General features: G+C 34.4%; 1 protein-coding gene across 1 annotated transcript in view; it reads left to right on the top strand.

Annotated features, from left to right (window-relative positions):
* LOC106881277 (amine oxidase [flavin-containing]) overlaps positions 1–16,112 on the top strand; it is a 94,516-nt gene extending 78,404 nt beyond the window's left edge. Inside the window, exons 12-16 of the mRNA XM_089356569.1 lie at positions 575–686; positions 1,833–1,930; positions 8,651–8,762; positions 10,521–10,583; positions 14,572–16,112. Coding sequence (XP_089212695.1) covers positions 575–686; positions 1,833–1,930; positions 8,651–8,762; positions 10,521–10,583; positions 14,572–14,715 — 529 coding nt within the window. The 3' untranslated portion in view covers positions 14,716–16,112. The remainder of the gene's footprint in view (positions 1–574; positions 687–1,832; positions 1,931–8,650; positions 8,763–10,520; positions 10,584–14,571) is intronic.
* The last annotated feature ends 2,814 nt before the right edge of the window (positions 16,113–18,926 follow it).

Genomic DNA, 18,926 nt, shown 5'->3' with positions numbered 1-18,926 from the left:
ATATATATATAATATATATATATATATATATACACACACACACACACACACATATATATATATATATATATATATATATATATATATATATATATATATATATATATATATATATATATACAAAAATTAAGGTACTCAGAAATCTGGATGTTTGTACATTTACAGATTTTTATTAATGTCACATATTAAATAAAGCGCTTTTCACCTAATCGTGCAGGATTTTCAAATTTGAAAATCCTGCACGATTAGGTGAAAAGCGCTTTATTTAATATGTGACATTAATAAAAATCTGTAAATGTACAAACATCCAGATTTCTGAGTACCTTAATTTCTTTCTATATAATTTCTGTACATCACCTCCAAACCTTCCAATATATATATATATATATATATATATATATATATATATATATATATATATATATATATATATATATATATACATATGTGTGTGTGTGTATACACACATATGTACATCGTATAAATATGTAAACATATATGAAGTATTTAGGCAACCGTTATGTCAACCATTATATACATATTCATTGAAATAATGTGAAACTTATACTTGCAGATTCATTCTAGCTACTAAGGCACATGACTACATGCTTCTTACACGTGAAGAAAGGAGAGATAGAATAGCTAAATTGTATGCTAATGTATTTGGTATTGAAGAATTGGCTTACGTACGTATAAAATTTCTATTTATTTCCCATTATCCGTTTTAATGCTTTATTTATTTTACAGCGTACGTTGTGCAAACAATAGTATCATTCATTATAATTTTCAAACGAGTTAATGACGGGTTTACTGCATTTATAGGGGTGAGAAGGACAGGGGACAGTCTGTGTGAGTGGTCAGAACCAATATCACAAAGCTGCTTCTCAGACGTACACACACACACACTCACGCACACACACACATATCCACACTCACACACATGGATATACACATACACATTCATACATATATATATATATATATATATATATATATATATATATATATATATATATATATATATATATATATATACTTTATTTAAAAGCAGCAGAAATATAACAAAAGATTGTTACTCGGAGTTTCACGTTCCCGTTCATCGAACAGTTTTGTAAGATGAACGGGAACGTGAAACTCCGAATAACAGTCTTTTGTTATATTTCTACTGCTTTTAAATAAAGCATATTACTCTACTTCTGGTATTTGAGTACTCTTTTTTCCACCTTGTTGCACATTTATGTGCTTACTCCGGTATATATATATATATATATATATATATATATATATATATATAAAAGATAAACAAGAGTGAAAAAACTACTGAAGGCTTGTGTTACATGGTTAAAGTATATATTTAAGTTATGTCAGAAAAATGTTATAAAATTTACCTATATATATATATATATTCATTCTTTTGTTTTAGTCATTTGCGATGCTGGAGAAAATCACAGACGCATAATAACACACACACACACACACACACACACACACACACACACACACACACACACAAACACCCCACCCCCACACATCCACATAAACTTCTTTCAGTTTCCGTCTACCAAATCCACTCACAAGAAAGAAAGAATAAATGAAAATAGAAAGAAGACAAATCAATTTCAAGTTTTTGACTGGAACCTTCTTTATCGATTCCGAAAAGCTAAAAGGTAAAAAAAAAAAATGACTTCGCTGACATTTGGACTCAAGGCGAAAAGATTCAGAACGTATATCGGAAAGCAATCTATTCAACGTTCTAACGATTCTGCCAATTCACCACCTTATTAGCGATGCCATTACTGACATAAATGTCATTTATCTTTTTTTCTTATTAGCCTATTCATTATGAAGAGAAGAACTGGGCGGAGGAACAATACAGTGGAGGATGTTATACAGTAATGTTACCACCAGGATTTCTCACTGTCTTTGGAAAGTAAGGAGATATTAATTTTATTGGTTCCAGATTATTTTATTAAATTTCATTGTGATTTAATGATGACCAAGATTACTCGTTCCATTATTAAAAAAAACCCACAAATATCTTCGGATAGGAAACATGATGGGTTATCTTTGATTTTTTTTAGAGGCACTGAAGGCAGTTACGTATTATTATATATATTCACCGTTACACTTGCTTCAATTGCTAACAGGAATTACAAAATTGTACATGTAGGATAAACAAGAAATCTCCTATAAGAAATTCTTCAGACTGAGTACCAAATAATATCAATTTATATTTAGATGAAGCGTTTATAAACAGTTAGTTAGTAATCAGGAATCGTATAGTTAGTTGAGAGAGAGAATAAAGAACAAACCTAGTTTTCCTTAAAAGAAAGAGTTAGGTATTAGCCTAATAAATGTATATGCATATACGCACATATATATATCAATGTACATACGTACATCACCAAAAGACTGCAGCTTGCATTTATATATATATATATATGTATGTATGTATGAGTGTGTGTGTGTGTGTGTGTATGTGTGTGTGTGTGTGTGTACATATATATATATATATATATATATATAAGGTTAATAGAATTAGCGGTTGGAAGAACCGTTTAAGGGATAAGAATATCCGTTTTACTACCGGTGTAAATTACCTATGTTAACTCTGGGTATACATATGCAAGTATATTGTGCTCATACGATACAGGCAATAACAAAGATAAACAAGAGTTTACCAGGAATCAAGTTTAAATTAAGCAGAAAATAGAGAGATCTTGATCAACAACAACTGACTACCATCGATTATCATTTTTTAATACAGAACTCCATCCCATCTAACAGCCGTTTCTGCTTCCAATGTCCCACGGTGTTGCCAAAGAAAATTCTGAGAATAATATTCGTCACATTTTGTAACATCCGATCTGGAACATGGAGCTTCATCAGAGTGAATAAAAGAAAAGAAAATAAGAAGAACCTCGAGATCAGAAATGAAGGCTTAATATATTTGAATCATACCATTTTATAGTGTAATGCTTCAGGCCGTTGAGTAAATGACTGTACTAGAAAATTAATCGGTGGGTTAATCTTTTTTTAGGGGTAGCAGGGTGTATAAATAATAAAAAGTAAAATAAGTACTTTAGCATAACGGGATACGCCAATATGTCTAGAAAATTTAACTGACCAATTATATTGATAGCTGGACTTTGGTCAATCCCATTATGGACAATAGTTGGTTGGTCTTTACAATATACCAGATAGTAAATAAATGTAATTAATTTATGGGCATGTTATTTGGATAAATATTAATCAGTACTATTAACATAATCTTAAGAACTATTATGATTACTTCTAATCATTATGGCACTACCACTCCCTCTTTTTCTAGACCTATTGACGTATCCCGTTATGCTAAGTTACTTATTTTACTTTTTATTATTTATACACCCTGTTATCCCACAAGAAAGATTAACCCACCAATTAATTTTCTAGTTTAGTCATTTTCTCAACGGCCTGAAGCGTTACGCTGCAAAATGGAATGATTCAAATATATTAAACCTTCATTCCTCTTCTCGAGGCTCTTCTCTTCTTTTCTTTTCTTTTATGTATTTTCTTAACTTTGATGAAGCACCATGTTCCAGATCGGGAGTGTTACAAAATATGAGGAATATTATTCTCAGAATATTTTCTTTGGCAACACTATGGGACATTGGAAGCAGAAACGGCTGTTAGATGGGATAAAGATTTGTATTAAAAAGTAATAATTGATGGTAGTCAAGATGTCTCCATTTTCTGCTTAAATTATATATATATATATATAAATATATATATATATATATATATATATATATATATATATATATATATATATATATATATATATATATATATATATATATATATACCGGAGTAAGCACATAAAATGTGCAACAAGGTCGAAAAAAGAGTACTCGAATACCAGAGGTAGAGTAATATGCTTTATTTAAAAGCAGCAGAAATATAACAAAAGACTGTTACTCTGAGTTTCACGTTCCTGTTCATCGGACAGTTTTGTCCGATGAACGGAAACGTGAAACTCAGAGTAACAGTCTTTTGTTATATTTCTGCTGCTTTTAAATAAAGTATATATATATATATATATATGAAAAAATATATACGAGAATGCATGTAACATACAAGAATTTTGTATGCATATGCATGTGGTGATGTATGTAAGTGACTATATACATGTATGAATATATACGTGTGTATACATATTCACACATAATCCTACTTCTCACCACTGACCTGTCCTTTAAGCAACCTAACCTATATTCCCAATTCTTTATTCCACCATTTTACTTCCCTTACCTCCTCTCTGCCCATCACTTAAGCCCTATCACAACATACCTCACACTCCTTTAATCTTTACTCTCTCATCTCTTCCTCTCTCTCACCCTCACCTCTCTCTCACCCTCACCTCTCTCTCACCCTCACCTCTCTCGTCCTTCTATCATTTTATTCTGACCACTAGCTAGCACACCTCTCTATTCATTTATCTATTGTCCCTCTCCCTCTTTTTTTCTCTCTCTTCCTTTTTTTATTTGACCTTACAAACATATTCCCAACTTTTAAGTCACTTCAAAAAACCCTCGATCGAATAACATCGTTTACAAGATTCTATGTTTGGAATGACCAATTATAAACACCATTGGATCTCACACACAAGGTACAGAAAAAAATTACTTATACACCATTCTGCTTAAATAATGGAACTGCAGATACAATATCCTTACGTATCTCACGTCTGTTTTCATTCCTCCACTTCACTCTGTATTTCATATCTTCTCTATAACAACTATTAAACATTTTCTCGCACCGTCTCTGATGAAGGAATAGTATCCCAGAAACAGCTGCATGACCTTCTCTTTATAAATGTTCTGAAAACTTTCACTGCCTTGGATTTTTTCTCATTCTGTTAATTTATATATATATATATATATATATATATATATATATATATATAATCAGAAAATAGAGAAACCTCTGATCAACAAACAAATCAATTGGACCACATCTATAACTTATTATTCAATATAAAACATGACATAACATTTATGTGACATAACAATTCTTACGACCGTTTCCGCTTCCGATGCCAGTCAGTGCGTATAAATAATTGCGAAAATAATATTCTTCATCTTCATAGGACATTCGAGCTATAACACAGAGCTTCATCAGAGTGAAAACAAAAACGTCCAAAATAAACAAAAAGAAGAAGAATTAGGAAAGAAATCATGTCCTAGAGAAGAAGTCTGGTAGCCCAATATATTAAAACCATACAATTTTCCATCATAGGGCTTCGAAGTCCATAGATAAAAGAGTAGGGAAAATTTTTTTCGGGTTATTTCAATACAAAGGGGGAACTAAGATGTTTTAAAAAATGTGAAAAGAAATTAGCAAAAAACAAAAAACAAAAAATAATAATAATAAAGCAAGAAAATTACTAGCATGTCTATAAAAGGGCATTACTTATGTTAACAAATAACTGTAGTTAATATTTATCCAAAACGTTACTGTAGGGTTCTTATGATAGCGTACTTACAGAAATATTACAGAGAACACCATGTTGTCTGCTAACTCTGGTTACCTTTATATGTATATATATATATATATATATATATATATATATATATATATATATATATATATGTGTGTGTGTGTGTGTGTGTGTGTGTGTGTGTGTGTGTGTGTGTGTGTGTGTGTACGAGTGACTGGGCAAACGAAAGAAAAGGTACTCAACATATTTAGTTGGAGTTACATGTACTCTTCTTTAAAACAGTTCGATTCGGCTCTATGCGACTTTAAGTTTTGTGAGCTCCTAGCAGAAACCCGTCTTTTTCAAGCCTACATTACCGAATGAAGAGGCACATGAAGTCCAAGATGGCTACTAGCAAACAGGCAGCTATTGGTCAAGATTGACGATTCAGTGACACTAGAAAGGGGAATTTCTTGGACCGCATGGCTGGACAAGTAGCTGATGGCATCTAATTATCTGGGGAGGGGGGCCATGCAAACAAGGCCGGTGTGTGTGTGTGTTTGTGTGTGTGTGTGTGTGTTTGTGTGTGTGTGTGTATAAGTGCTGCCCCAATATGAAGAGTATCACTATACGAGGTTAACACCGAGAGCCTAAATCCAGTTGTAACTGTCGAGACCCAGGAACCTGTCCACTTGACCGGCGATGTAGAGTCATCATACTCTGAAACAGTGAATAAAATTGTTACACACAGCCTTTACACTCCCATATACTACTACTACTACTACTACTACTACTACTACTACTACTACTACTACTACTACTACCACCACCACCACCACCACCACCACCACCACCACCACCACCACCATCACAACGAAACCCCCCCACTACTACTACTACTACTACTACTACTACTACTACTACTACTACTACTACTACTACTACTACTGATAATAATAATGATAATAATAATAATAATAATAATAATAATAACAACACAACTCCCTATAAATCGCATGATCCTTCAGAACTGCCATAACAAACGCAGAAATCTCAGTTCTCCATGGTTTGAATATAAAAAGGGCTTTTCACAGCATACCGCATTCATGGATCCTGAAATCGCTGGACATATTCAAAATTTCTCCCGTAATTTCAGACTTTCTGAAGCATATCCTGTCACTGTGGAATACGAGTCTCCGATTCTATCACTCTAATGGAATACTGGTTTCAAACAATATTAACGTGAACTGTGGCATTTTACAAGGTGTCTCATTTTCACATCTATTTCTTTTTAGCATAGCATTTATACCCCTTACAAGTGAACTTAACAAAACAGAGTATGAGTATAAAATTGACAACAAGGAAATAAGCCGTTTATTTTTTATGGATGGCATAAAACTATGTGGCAAAGCCAATTCTGAGTTTGAAGACCTATTACGTCTTGTGAAAGCATTCTGTGATGACATCGGGATGAACTTTGGTATTGATAAATGTGCCAAGGCCAAACTTAGTCGTGTTAGGTTTTGACACAATTATAAAAGAACTTGAGCAGGCACAAACTTACAAATACCTAGAAATAATTGATGGCGCTGGCATTCAGCATGCAAGCATGAAAGGGAAGATCAGAAAGGAATGTTATAGAAGAGTTGGAGTAGTCCTGAAATCTGAGCTAAATGCACGTAACAAGGTATTAACCATACAATCCTGAGCAGTTCCAGTTGTTATTTATAGTTTCAATAAGTTGAACTGGGATATCACCTGGAATATCAGTTGAACTGGAATTACAGTGAAGTACAAAAGATTGTCAGGAAAATTCGTGAAGCTGCTGACTTGCAGGAAAGATGCATCACCCAGAGGCAGACGCGAATCGTCTTCACATTCCCGGAGCCCAAAGAGGTCGAGGCTTGATCCAAGTTGAAATTTCTTACAAAACCACAACAACTGGACAGGCTGAATATTTTGAAACATCTAACAATTGAATGCCAAAACTTGTTAAAAATCACGACAGACGTAAAAAGCTTCATTCTGCCATGAAGGAGAGTAAATATTTGTCATTGAGTCCATGCACGATATCCAGACTGAATAGCACGGCGAAAGTGCGGCAACTGCTGTTGCAAAGGTGAAATCGATGACAAGGAAATAAGCGCACGAACAACTGGCTGATACGTGGGAGGATAAATATTTGCATGGCGAATATATAGCCCGTAGCAAATAAGCCGTTGTTAACCAGAAGCGCACCTATCAGTGGCTTCGGAGTTCAGGGCTAAAGGCAAAGAGCGAAGGTTTCATCTTAGCTGTTCAAGATCGAAGCTTATTGACCGGGAAGACGGACGAAATGCTGCACACACACACACACACACACACACACACACACACACACACACACACACACACACACACACACACACACACACACACACACACACACACACATGTTTGGAGTTTTAGTCTGCGTCATCAAATCTACCTACCTGCCTACCTAATTACCCACCCACCTACCTAACTACCCACCTACCTGCCTGCATCTCTCTCTCTCTCTCTCTCTCTCTCTCTCTCTTTCTTACCTATCTATCTACACACACACGCACACACACATTCACGTACCTTACGCACAAACTATAATCATAAGATTATTGTTGGTGTTTTCCAGCATTGTTGTTGGATAGGGCGATTAATGGTTTCCAAGCATATTGAAGATTTCAGAGTAACCAACTTCGAAAATATTGATTTTTATCTGAGGAACAACACCATGCAGTTTTGAGTAGTGCATAGTTTATTATAGCTACTCTAATATATAACTGGTATTTTAACAACCCTTGACGGAGGAAAGACAAGGGACGTTGCAACAGTAGTACCTCGTCCATTTTTGTATATTGTTTTTCAAACCTACGCTTGTTTGGAATAACTGAGGCCTCCACTTTGCTTGTGAACAGTCTTAGACGATAATATAACCAGCAGTAACTCTCTCCATGTATGTGTGTGTGTGTATGTTTGTGTGTGTGTGTGTGTGTGTGTGTGTGTGTGTGTGTGTGTGTGTGTGTGTGCGTGCGTGCGTGCGTGTGAGTTTGTGTATTTTTTCATCAATTTCACTCGCGCTTTAGAGATATGTATACCATCAAACAGTTATATATTTGCATGAAATATGCCGTAAGTGCCATTTTAAGAAATTTTATCGTTTAATTTCTGCAGGGTACTGCGAGAACCCATCGGTAAGTTATATTTTGCCGGCACTGAAACTGCTACACAATGGTCAGGCTATATGGAAGGAGCTATACAAGCCGGAGAGCGGGCTGCAAGGGAGGTAAGAATCGAGTTTGTTTCGTTTTCTTTTTCTTGTGGCTTTGGAAAGACAGAAGCCTAAAACATCGTTATCTAACACACTACAGCTTATAATACTGTGCCGGCGATTAAATTTGGCTCATAGAAAGATATTTAGGTCTATCTTAGTTTGTCTACTTAAACACAATTCATTTAATATGCGATAATTTCTATACACTAAGAAATTTATTTATGAGCAAATCAACGGTTTACTTCCATATGGTTTGCTAAATATTCTCATCTATCATATTCCAACCAAAACATAATCCCTCTAGTACACTGCTTCTGATTTTTGATGCTTCATTTTTTTTCTCAACTCATTTGCACTCCGTCGTTCATGCTCGTCTCATTTCTTTCCGATCCTCACAAATCCTCCGCATGCATGAGGTTGAATATATTTTAATCAAATGTACCCATCTGAACTTATTCACAGTTTAGGCACACAAAATCTGTGTCAATAGTTTACGTTATTTTGTACGTGTTACAAGTAATTGTACTGATATAAAAACGTGTAAAATAGCGCTTGTTACACGTAGCATTTTCAAATTAGCAGCTATAAATGGCTGGTCTCTCTAGGATAATCAGATGCTCTTGATATCTAGTCGAACGTAGTCGAGGTTTTCTCCAATTGTCTTGAGAGAGAGAGAGAGAGAGAGAGGAAGAAAGAGAAAGAGAGGGAGTGGGTAAAGAGCCTTGTGTTATAATCGCAGTTCATCAACTTAAAGAAGGGATGGGTGTCTTCATATGTGCCTTTGTGTGTATACGTGTGTGGAGTGTGTGTGTGTATGTGTGTGTGTGTGTGTGTGTGTGTATGTGTGTGTGTGTGTGTGCTTATGTGTCTGTGCTTGCTTATCAGTTCGTATTTACCTATGTACCTATCTATCTACTTACCTATGTATCTATCTGTTTGCTTACATTTCTATTTACCTACCCAAATATTATTGGATTTTACTGATAAGGTATTGGAATCTTAATAATGAATTTACAAATGTAATGACCAATCTTAAAGACAATTGGATTGACAAATACAATATCCCTGCATTCACTCTCTATTTCCTATCTTATCTAAATTAACTATTGCTTAACCATCCTCTCATACCGTCTCCGATGAAGGGATACAATAAATATCCTGGGAACAGCTATAAGACCTATTTATAAATGTTCTATAATGCACACAGCCTTGTTTTTTTTTTTTTTTATCTCATTACGAAAAATAAATCCCTATATATATATATATATATATATATATATATATATATATATATATATAAATATATATATGTATATATATATATATAAAGGTGGGTTATTCGCAATTTACAACCAAAAGGCAGAACTATAGACGTCACTAAAGTAACTAAGGGTACTAGTTAGCACCGGCATTGCTAGGAATTAAAGTCAAATAACTCTTAGCCACAATAAAGCGCTTGAGACTGACAAGGGAGACAAGCTCCCTACAGCATCCAGGACATAGCCAGATCACCAGTGATTTCGCATTTTTTTCAACGCTCGTCAGTGGCTCTTACCCGGCCTAGGGTTAAGCTGGCTTGCCTTGTCGGTTTATAAGAGTTAGCGTAGAAATCTCACGCTGATTTCATAAATGGTGAAAGTGAAAATTATAAATAATAAAGGTACCTTATTCGCATTTTACAACCGAAAGTCAGAACTATAGATGATAGTAAAGTGACTAAGAGTATATTGACTTTTTAGTATAGTGACGTTTTGTTTTCTCTCTTTGCAGGTCCTCTTCGATTTTGGAAGAATCAGGAAAGATGAAATTTGGCAGGATGAACCAGAGGATCGGGTTTGTGATCACTTTATATATTGTGCTCAAACACGTTCGCGCGCGCACACACACACACACACACACACGCACACATTGTCTGGTAAATTTTCGTACTACCTGGTAGATTCTCGTACCACATGTATTCGCAATTGTACTCTTTCGGTCATCATTCAGAACAAAACTACAGTGGGGGACATCTCGCCAAAACAAACCTTTAGCCTTAGTCTTCTGCTGTAGACAAAGCTCGTTCTTTGGATATTAGACATGAAGTGTATTCACAGATTACTGACTCATGTAGAAAACTGTGTCTTTCTGGAACCACAACTCTGAATTAGTTAAATATTGGGATCCCTATCGGTTAGGAATAGTTAGGTTTGCATTTGTATGCACCGGCCTGGATAGATTATACACACGCACACACGCATGCACGCACACACGCATGCACGCACACACGCATGCACGCACACACGCATGCACGCACACACGCATGCACGCACACACGCATGCACGCACACACGCATGCACGCACACACGCATGCATGCACACACACACACACATATGTATATCTATCTATCTATCTATCTATCTATCTATCTATCTATCTATCTATCATTCTGTCTAACTATCTGTCTGTCTGTCTGTCTATCTATCCATCTATCTCTCTATATATACACATACATGTATACATATAAATACACAGATATATATATGTATATATACACATACATATATACATATGTGTGTGCGTGTGTGTGTGTGTGTGTGTGTGTGTGTGTGTGTGTGTGTAGTCAAATCGAAAATTCGAACAATAAAAGTAACATAAATAAATAACCAGAAGACGTGCACATGAAATATATTATTTTGTCGCTTGAAAAAAAAAAGAGAGTTTCTGACGTTTCGAGTATGGCTCTTCGTCAGAGAGGAAAGCATAGAAGTCCGGAGAAATAAAAATATCCCCGATAGCGTGTATATATATATATATAATAATAATAATAATACAAAATGGAACAAGAACGCAAAACAGACAGGTGATACAAAAAAGGGACAACAAAACATCCAGATAGAGGATACAAAGGAAACAAAGACAGGTCATTCAGATTATCTTTACAATTTCGTCTGGTTATTCTCGATATTGCTCCAATCTGGCCAGCCCCAAGGAAGAACTAAGCTAAGAGCATTAGATTCCATGGGAGAAAGCAGCAACAAAATCAAGGGCAGAAAAAAACGAACAATGTTACACAAATACAATGAAAATAATAACAGGACATAAAAACAGATGTCTTTCGACTAAGGACGAATTAAATTAAGCTGGCGTGTGTGAAAATAAAGCCTTATGGCAGGGATACAAAATTTTACAGGCAAAAGGAGGAATATCGATGTTGCACGCACAACGGCCGGCCAAATCAACAATACCTATATAGGTGCACAAGTATACCACACGTGAGGTTTCGAAATAATCAGAGAGTTACTTGAAATGAAGTGTTTTGCTCAAGAACATAATACGCAACATAAGAACGCAACATAAGAACGCAACATAAGAACGCAACATAAGAACGCAACACACATAAACAATAAATGACAAGGGAACAAGAATCTAATAATCAACTTCATTAGCTTAAAGTTGTTTCTGCTATAAAACTAAAAAATCCAGAACTGCGTCCTTGTGTAAATTCCTGTAGCATCTTCTGAGTCATTAATATGAAATGTGTATTGACTTCGGAAAGCAAGTACAGAAGTGTGTATGTATGTACGTACGTACGTACGTATGTATGTATGTATGTATGTATGTATGTATGTATGTATGTATGTATGTATGTATATTTATATCTTTATATATAACCATAAAAAATCAGGGAGTGTAAGAGGTGAATATATTTAACAACTTGTTATCCTTAGGGCTACGGCCGATTCCCAGCGTTCCTCGTGTGATAGTAATTTCAGTGAGTAAACGGCCGTAACTTTAAGGAAGACAAGGTGTTAAAAATCTATAATCACCTTTCATACCTTTAGATTTTTAATGGTTTCTATACTTCTCACGAAATAATTTCATCGATCGTTCTCCTGGATTTCGGTTGTATAGAATTTTGCAGTATACTCTAACCTATTGGATTACTATGTGGTCTTCTAGTTGCAACCACTAGAGGAAGTTTCTATGATTGCCACATGTCTCTGAACCGGTCTATTCCGCTAACAATTTATATATATGTATGTATGATAGTATGATGAAATCTCTTTGACAAAGACGCAATGATTGTTATAATGATCAAATGTATGTGATGTGCATTAGCTCACTCTCTCCACCAAATCAACAATACCTATACAGGTGCACAAGTGTACCACACGTGAGGTGTCGAAATAATCAGAGAGTTACTTGAAATGAAGTGTTTTGCTCAAGAACATAATGCGCTGCTCAGTCCAGGAATCGAATCCACAATCTAGCGATCGTAAGTACAACATTCTAACCACTTGGCCATTCTGGACAAAAAGGAACAGGAGGAGATACGTGGGATGGAAAGTCGCTGAAGAAACAACAGGTGTATGACGAAAGATTTCCAGACAATGGAAATAAAATAAGAACAGTAATAGGTTGTTGGCACTCCGTCGCTTACGACGTCGAGGGTTCCAGTTGATCCGATCAACGGAACAGCTTGCTCGTGAAATTAACGTGCAAGTGGCTGAGCACTCCACAGACACGTGTACCCTTAACGTAGTTGTCGGGGATATTCAGCGTGACACAGTGTGACAAGGCCGACTCTTTGAATTACAGGCACAACAGAAACAGAAAGTAAGAGTGAGAGAAAGTTGTGGTGAAAAAGTACAGCAGGGTTCTCCACCATCCCCTGCCGGAGACTCGTGGAGCTTAAAGTGTTTTCGCTCAATAAACACTCACAACGTCCGGTCTGGGAATCGAGTCTGCTGCCCTAACCACTGGGCTATTGCGCCTCCACAAGAACAATAATAAACAAGTAAAGAACGAACATAGTTCGTGTGTTTATTTGGCAAGAAAAAAAAAAAACATAACCATCCCGAAATATAAAAATATCTGTCTCAGCACACGACTTGTCTATGATGCTGGGTAAAATATTTACGTTCTAAGTTCAAATTTCACCGTGGTTGACTTTACCTTTCATCCTTTCGGGGTTGATAAATTAAGTACCAGTGAAACACAGGGATTGATGAAACTGACTACTCCTCTCCCCAAATTTCAGGCCTTGTGCCTATAGTAGAAAGGATTATTATTATTATTATTATTATTATTATTATTATTATTATTATTATTATTATTATTATTATTATTATTATTATTATTATTATTATTATTATTATTATTAAGGCGGGAAAGCTGGCAGAATCGTTAGCACGCCAGACAAAATGCTTTGTGACATTTCGCCCGTCTTTACGTTGTGAGTTCAAATGCCGCCAAGGTCGACTTTGCCTTTCATCCTTTCGGGATCGATAAATGAAGTGTCAGTGAAGCACTGGGGTTGATGTAATCGACTTAGTCCCTCCCCTCAAGCTGCCCCTGTGGTAAAAATTTGAAATTATAATTATTATTATTATTTTTTTTTCCTTCTTTCTTCAAATTTTCTTCCATTTCTCACCGAGTGTTTTCCGTACACCTAGGGCAGAGAAACTCGTTGTATGCATTCCCAGTTTACACACGCAAATTCACAGGTAAAATATTTATTTAAAAAAAAAAAAAAATCATGAATGGATGTTGTTTTCACAGCGATAATGCTCTTCTCAGTACATGAGTCGTTCCAGTTAGCACGATTTTTTGCACTTCCTGTAGGGATGGTAAGCCTGGTATCATTTTCAAATAGGCTTCAGTACCTTTTTTTTATCATTCCTATTATTATTATTATTATTATTATTATTATTATTATTATTATTATTATTATTATTATCATTATTATTATTATTATTATTATTATTATTATTATTATCATTATTATTATTATTATTATTATTATTATCATTATTATTATTATCATTATTTTGCAGGAAATTTTTCCACGTCCTTTCGATGAGACTTTCTTCGAGCGCCATTCACCATCAGTGCCAGGATTTCTGGGAGCCATGTTGGTTTCGCTGATAAGTGCAGCAGCAGTAGGAGCTGCATTTTACTATCAGAAATATATCAAGTGAACGTAATAATTCTTTTAGTAATAAAATTATACATTTCTACACCACATCAACCATTGCTCTTTCACATTCTCCTTATCTATCTATCTATCTATCTATCTATCTATCTATCTATCTATCTATCTATCTATCTATCTATCTATCTATCTATCTATCTATCGCAATTCTATTTTCTTTTGCCATAGACTTTGAAACCCCACTTGTCTTCGTTCCCATATATCACTCCTACCGCACTCTATCTTTCCAATCTGCCTGAAGCAATTTCACGCCTCCGCTTCTTCTACTCCTCCCTATACATAGGTACATACGTGCACAAATACATATAAGTATATATATATATATATATATATATATATATATATATATATATATATATATATATATATATATATATATATATATATATACATACATATATATTTATATGTATGTGTGTGTATATGTGTATATGCATATATATATATATATATGTATATATATATGTATATGTATATAGTACATTATATATATAAATATGTATATATATATATATATATATATATATATATATATATATATATAATGTAATATATATATATATATACATATACATACATATATATACACATGTACACACACATTTATATATATAAATATTATATATATATATATATATATATATATATATATTACATTACACACACACACACACACACACATACACGCATCCATTTATATACGCACCTCACTATTATTACGAAAATAATTCATTTGGGCTAAGCGATTAGCAAAGAACGCAACACAGTAATATACTAATATAAACAATACATCGTTGCAGTTGGAAAATAAAGACACGCTTAAAAATTAAACGAGGCTACATATTGAAATGAATACATAACACATATTAGCCTCGCCAAACGCAATCATGTTTTTAGTAGTCAGACATTCATGAGAATATATGGACACGTGAGTCCTCATCAGCGGAATAATATAGTCATATTAATAGAATTTTATTGATTACATACACTGTGGTGTAGAAACCGGTGAGGAAATGAAACAGCCGAAATATCAACTCATACGTAATTACACACACACACACACACACGCACAATACACTTGCACATACATACATATATACATACATATATACACATACATACATACATACATACATACATACATACATACATATATACATACATACACACATATATATTCTATGCACATATACATGTGTGTGTGTTTGTGTATGCATGTGTGTATGTATAAAATACATATTCGTTTGTATAATTAGGTAGACATTGAACATTTGAGCAAGCAAAAAAAGTCATATATAAAATAGAAAAAAATCCAAAAATGAAAAGAAGAAATGAACGAAAGAATGACAATAAAGATAATGAATAAAGTCTAGATTTCTGATATATTCTGTGTCAAATTTCTATTATTTATTTAATGTTTGAAGATATTCCGTTATAAATAAATATTGCAAAATTTATTTCCAAGCATCTAGTTAACATCAATAGCTCAAATCTACTACATATGTGGGAAGTTCTGTCTGTGGCTGTATTTGTGGAGTTGTTAGCTAACTCCTCCTACATCGTTTTAACGATTTTGATGACACTTGACACATGAGTAGAACTCATGTCTTGAAATCTCATGGCATACTCAGATTGTTGAAAAAAATCGATAATAGGGCCCACGGAAGTGATCCTTGTATATATCTAATATATTTCAGTTTAACAGTCAAGGGGAATAACCCATTCGCTCCTGGAAGGGACCCTTATATATAGCCAAGGGAAATAACCCATACATTATCCTAAATTATTTGGTAAAAAGGAAACTGACTATGCTTATTTCTTAGTATTTGCACTGTTAGAGTTATTTTCGCAATTTTATCCAGTACAACCCTTAAACAAGTAAATAGTATTTTCCTAAACAATAGATCCACTTATTTCGGTTGGTGACTTATTCACGAATATACCAGAACGCACAAAGCCCTTTTCTGAGTTATTTACTTTGAATTGTTATCATCTCATATCTGATTGGCCTGTTATTACGTAACATGCTTCACGATTTTAGTGTACATACCTTATTAGTATTTCCTCTTAAGTTCTATATACTCTGGGAACGCAATAAGGCCCTTTTCGGGGCTACTTTATTAGAATTCTTACTATCGAGTAACAAATTTCATGTCATTGCATAACTGAATTCACAATTTGGGTATTCATAACTTATTAGGAATTCCTAAAAGCAAAATCCTGTGTAAGACAGTTTGGTATTCTCTATAAATGCACAAAAACCGTCTTAAGGGCTACACACTTTGTATTGTTGTTATTGGATTAGCGAAACAATTATGAGAACAGAACCAAGGGATAAGCCCCTCTCTCCCGAGAATTACCGGGTACGTCAGCTAGTATATATATATATATATATATAGCAACTCATATATATATATATATGTATATATATATATATATATATATATATATATATATATATATATATATATATATATATATATATATATATATATATATATATATATATATATATATATATATATATATATATATATATATATATATATATATATATATATATATATATATATATATATATATATATATATATATATATATATATATATATATATATATATATATATATATATATATATATATATATATATATATATATATATATATATATATATATATATATATATATAGAGGCGCACGAGTGGCTGTGTGGTAAGAAGCTTGCTTCCCAACCACATGGTTCCGGGTTCAGTTCCACTCTGTGGCACATTAGCTAAGTGTCGGGCCGACCAAAACTTTGTGAGTGGATTTGGTGAACGGAAGCTGATAGAAACCTGTCGTATATATATATATATATATATATATATATATACGTGTGTGTGTGTGTCTAGTATATATCACCCTTTCCTTAATTGTTTTAGGTGCTCCTGTAGTCGCAATTAGAAACAAATAGCTTCTCAGCTCTCCCACTCGATCACCTGGACAAAACATCAAGGAAGTGACAACTGGAGGGAAAAGGGGCTGAACTAGAACTGAACAGGTACACAATTTCAGCTGAATGGAGCAAAGTAGGAAAAGTACACTGAAAAAGGAAACTACATGCTACCCGGTGCAAGAAACAAACCGATGACGTTATGATCGTCGGTCCAACACACTAACCACTAGGATATGCTCAGATTTATTTGTATATAGTATGCATGTTTCTTTCAGGTATTTTCCTTCAGGCACACGCGCGCGCACACATGTATGTATGTATGTATGTATGTATGTATGTATGTATGTATGTATCTATCTGTCTGTCTGTCTATCTATCTATCTCTCTGTCTATCTGTCTATCTATCTACCTAAAGGATGAAAGGTCCTTCTCGAGCTATAGGGTCATATTATCGGTTTCCCACATCCCTGGATGGGATGCTGGTCAGTCGCAGGATTACTCGTTTTTGTTAGCTGAGTGGACTGGAGCAAAGTAATACTGAAATGTTTTGCTCAAGAACAAAATGCAACTCCCAATCCAGGAATCGAAGCGACGATCTTACCGTTAGGACTGCAATATCCCTTCCCAATAAACCACGCGCTCCTGCATGCATATATATATATATATATATATATATATATATATAATACACACATACACACGCACTCACACATACATATGCATATTCACACAGATACGCGCGTGCGCATACAGACACACACACACACACACACACACACACGCACACACACACACACGCGAGCGCGCGCGGGGGGGGGGGTTATTAATGAATGCGTAGTCTTGTCTTGAAACTGCGTTTCGTCGATGCTACATATGATTTTGGCATCAGTCCGTTGCTCAGTTTGTACTCCGGCAGGATGTACCTGAGAATAAGTCAGATAATCTGTCTGTAGAGCAGTTCGATGACTTCCAACAGTTACAGTAGCTTGTAGAATCAGTGGTTGCACGTAGTTCATTTGTATCATAAGCACTAATATTCACCGTTGGCTTGAATCCATGTGACATTAAAAAAAAGGAACGTAGAATGCGATGCTTCTGCCTCAGTAATAGATGGGATAATTCTAGTAAAACTCAATGACTGAAGTTAAAAAAATTTCATAATTGGTGGGCAAAAATCGGTTACATAGTGATTCTCCAGTTCCTTTTATCTGAAATCTTAAACCATGTTATTATTGATAAACTCTTCTATAAGTAAATGATTA

Source organism: Octopus bimaculoides, chromosome 8 (assembly GCF_046866305.1).
Source record: "Octopus bimaculoides isolate indiv1 chromosome 8, ASM4686630v1, whole genome shotgun sequence".
In the NCBI taxonomy this organism is placed as follows: Eukaryota; Metazoa; Mollusca; class Cephalopoda; order Octopoda; family Octopodidae; genus Octopus; species Octopus bimaculoides.
Note: the sequence above shows the minus strand (reverse complement) of the source record. Positions and strands in the feature narration are given on the sequence as shown.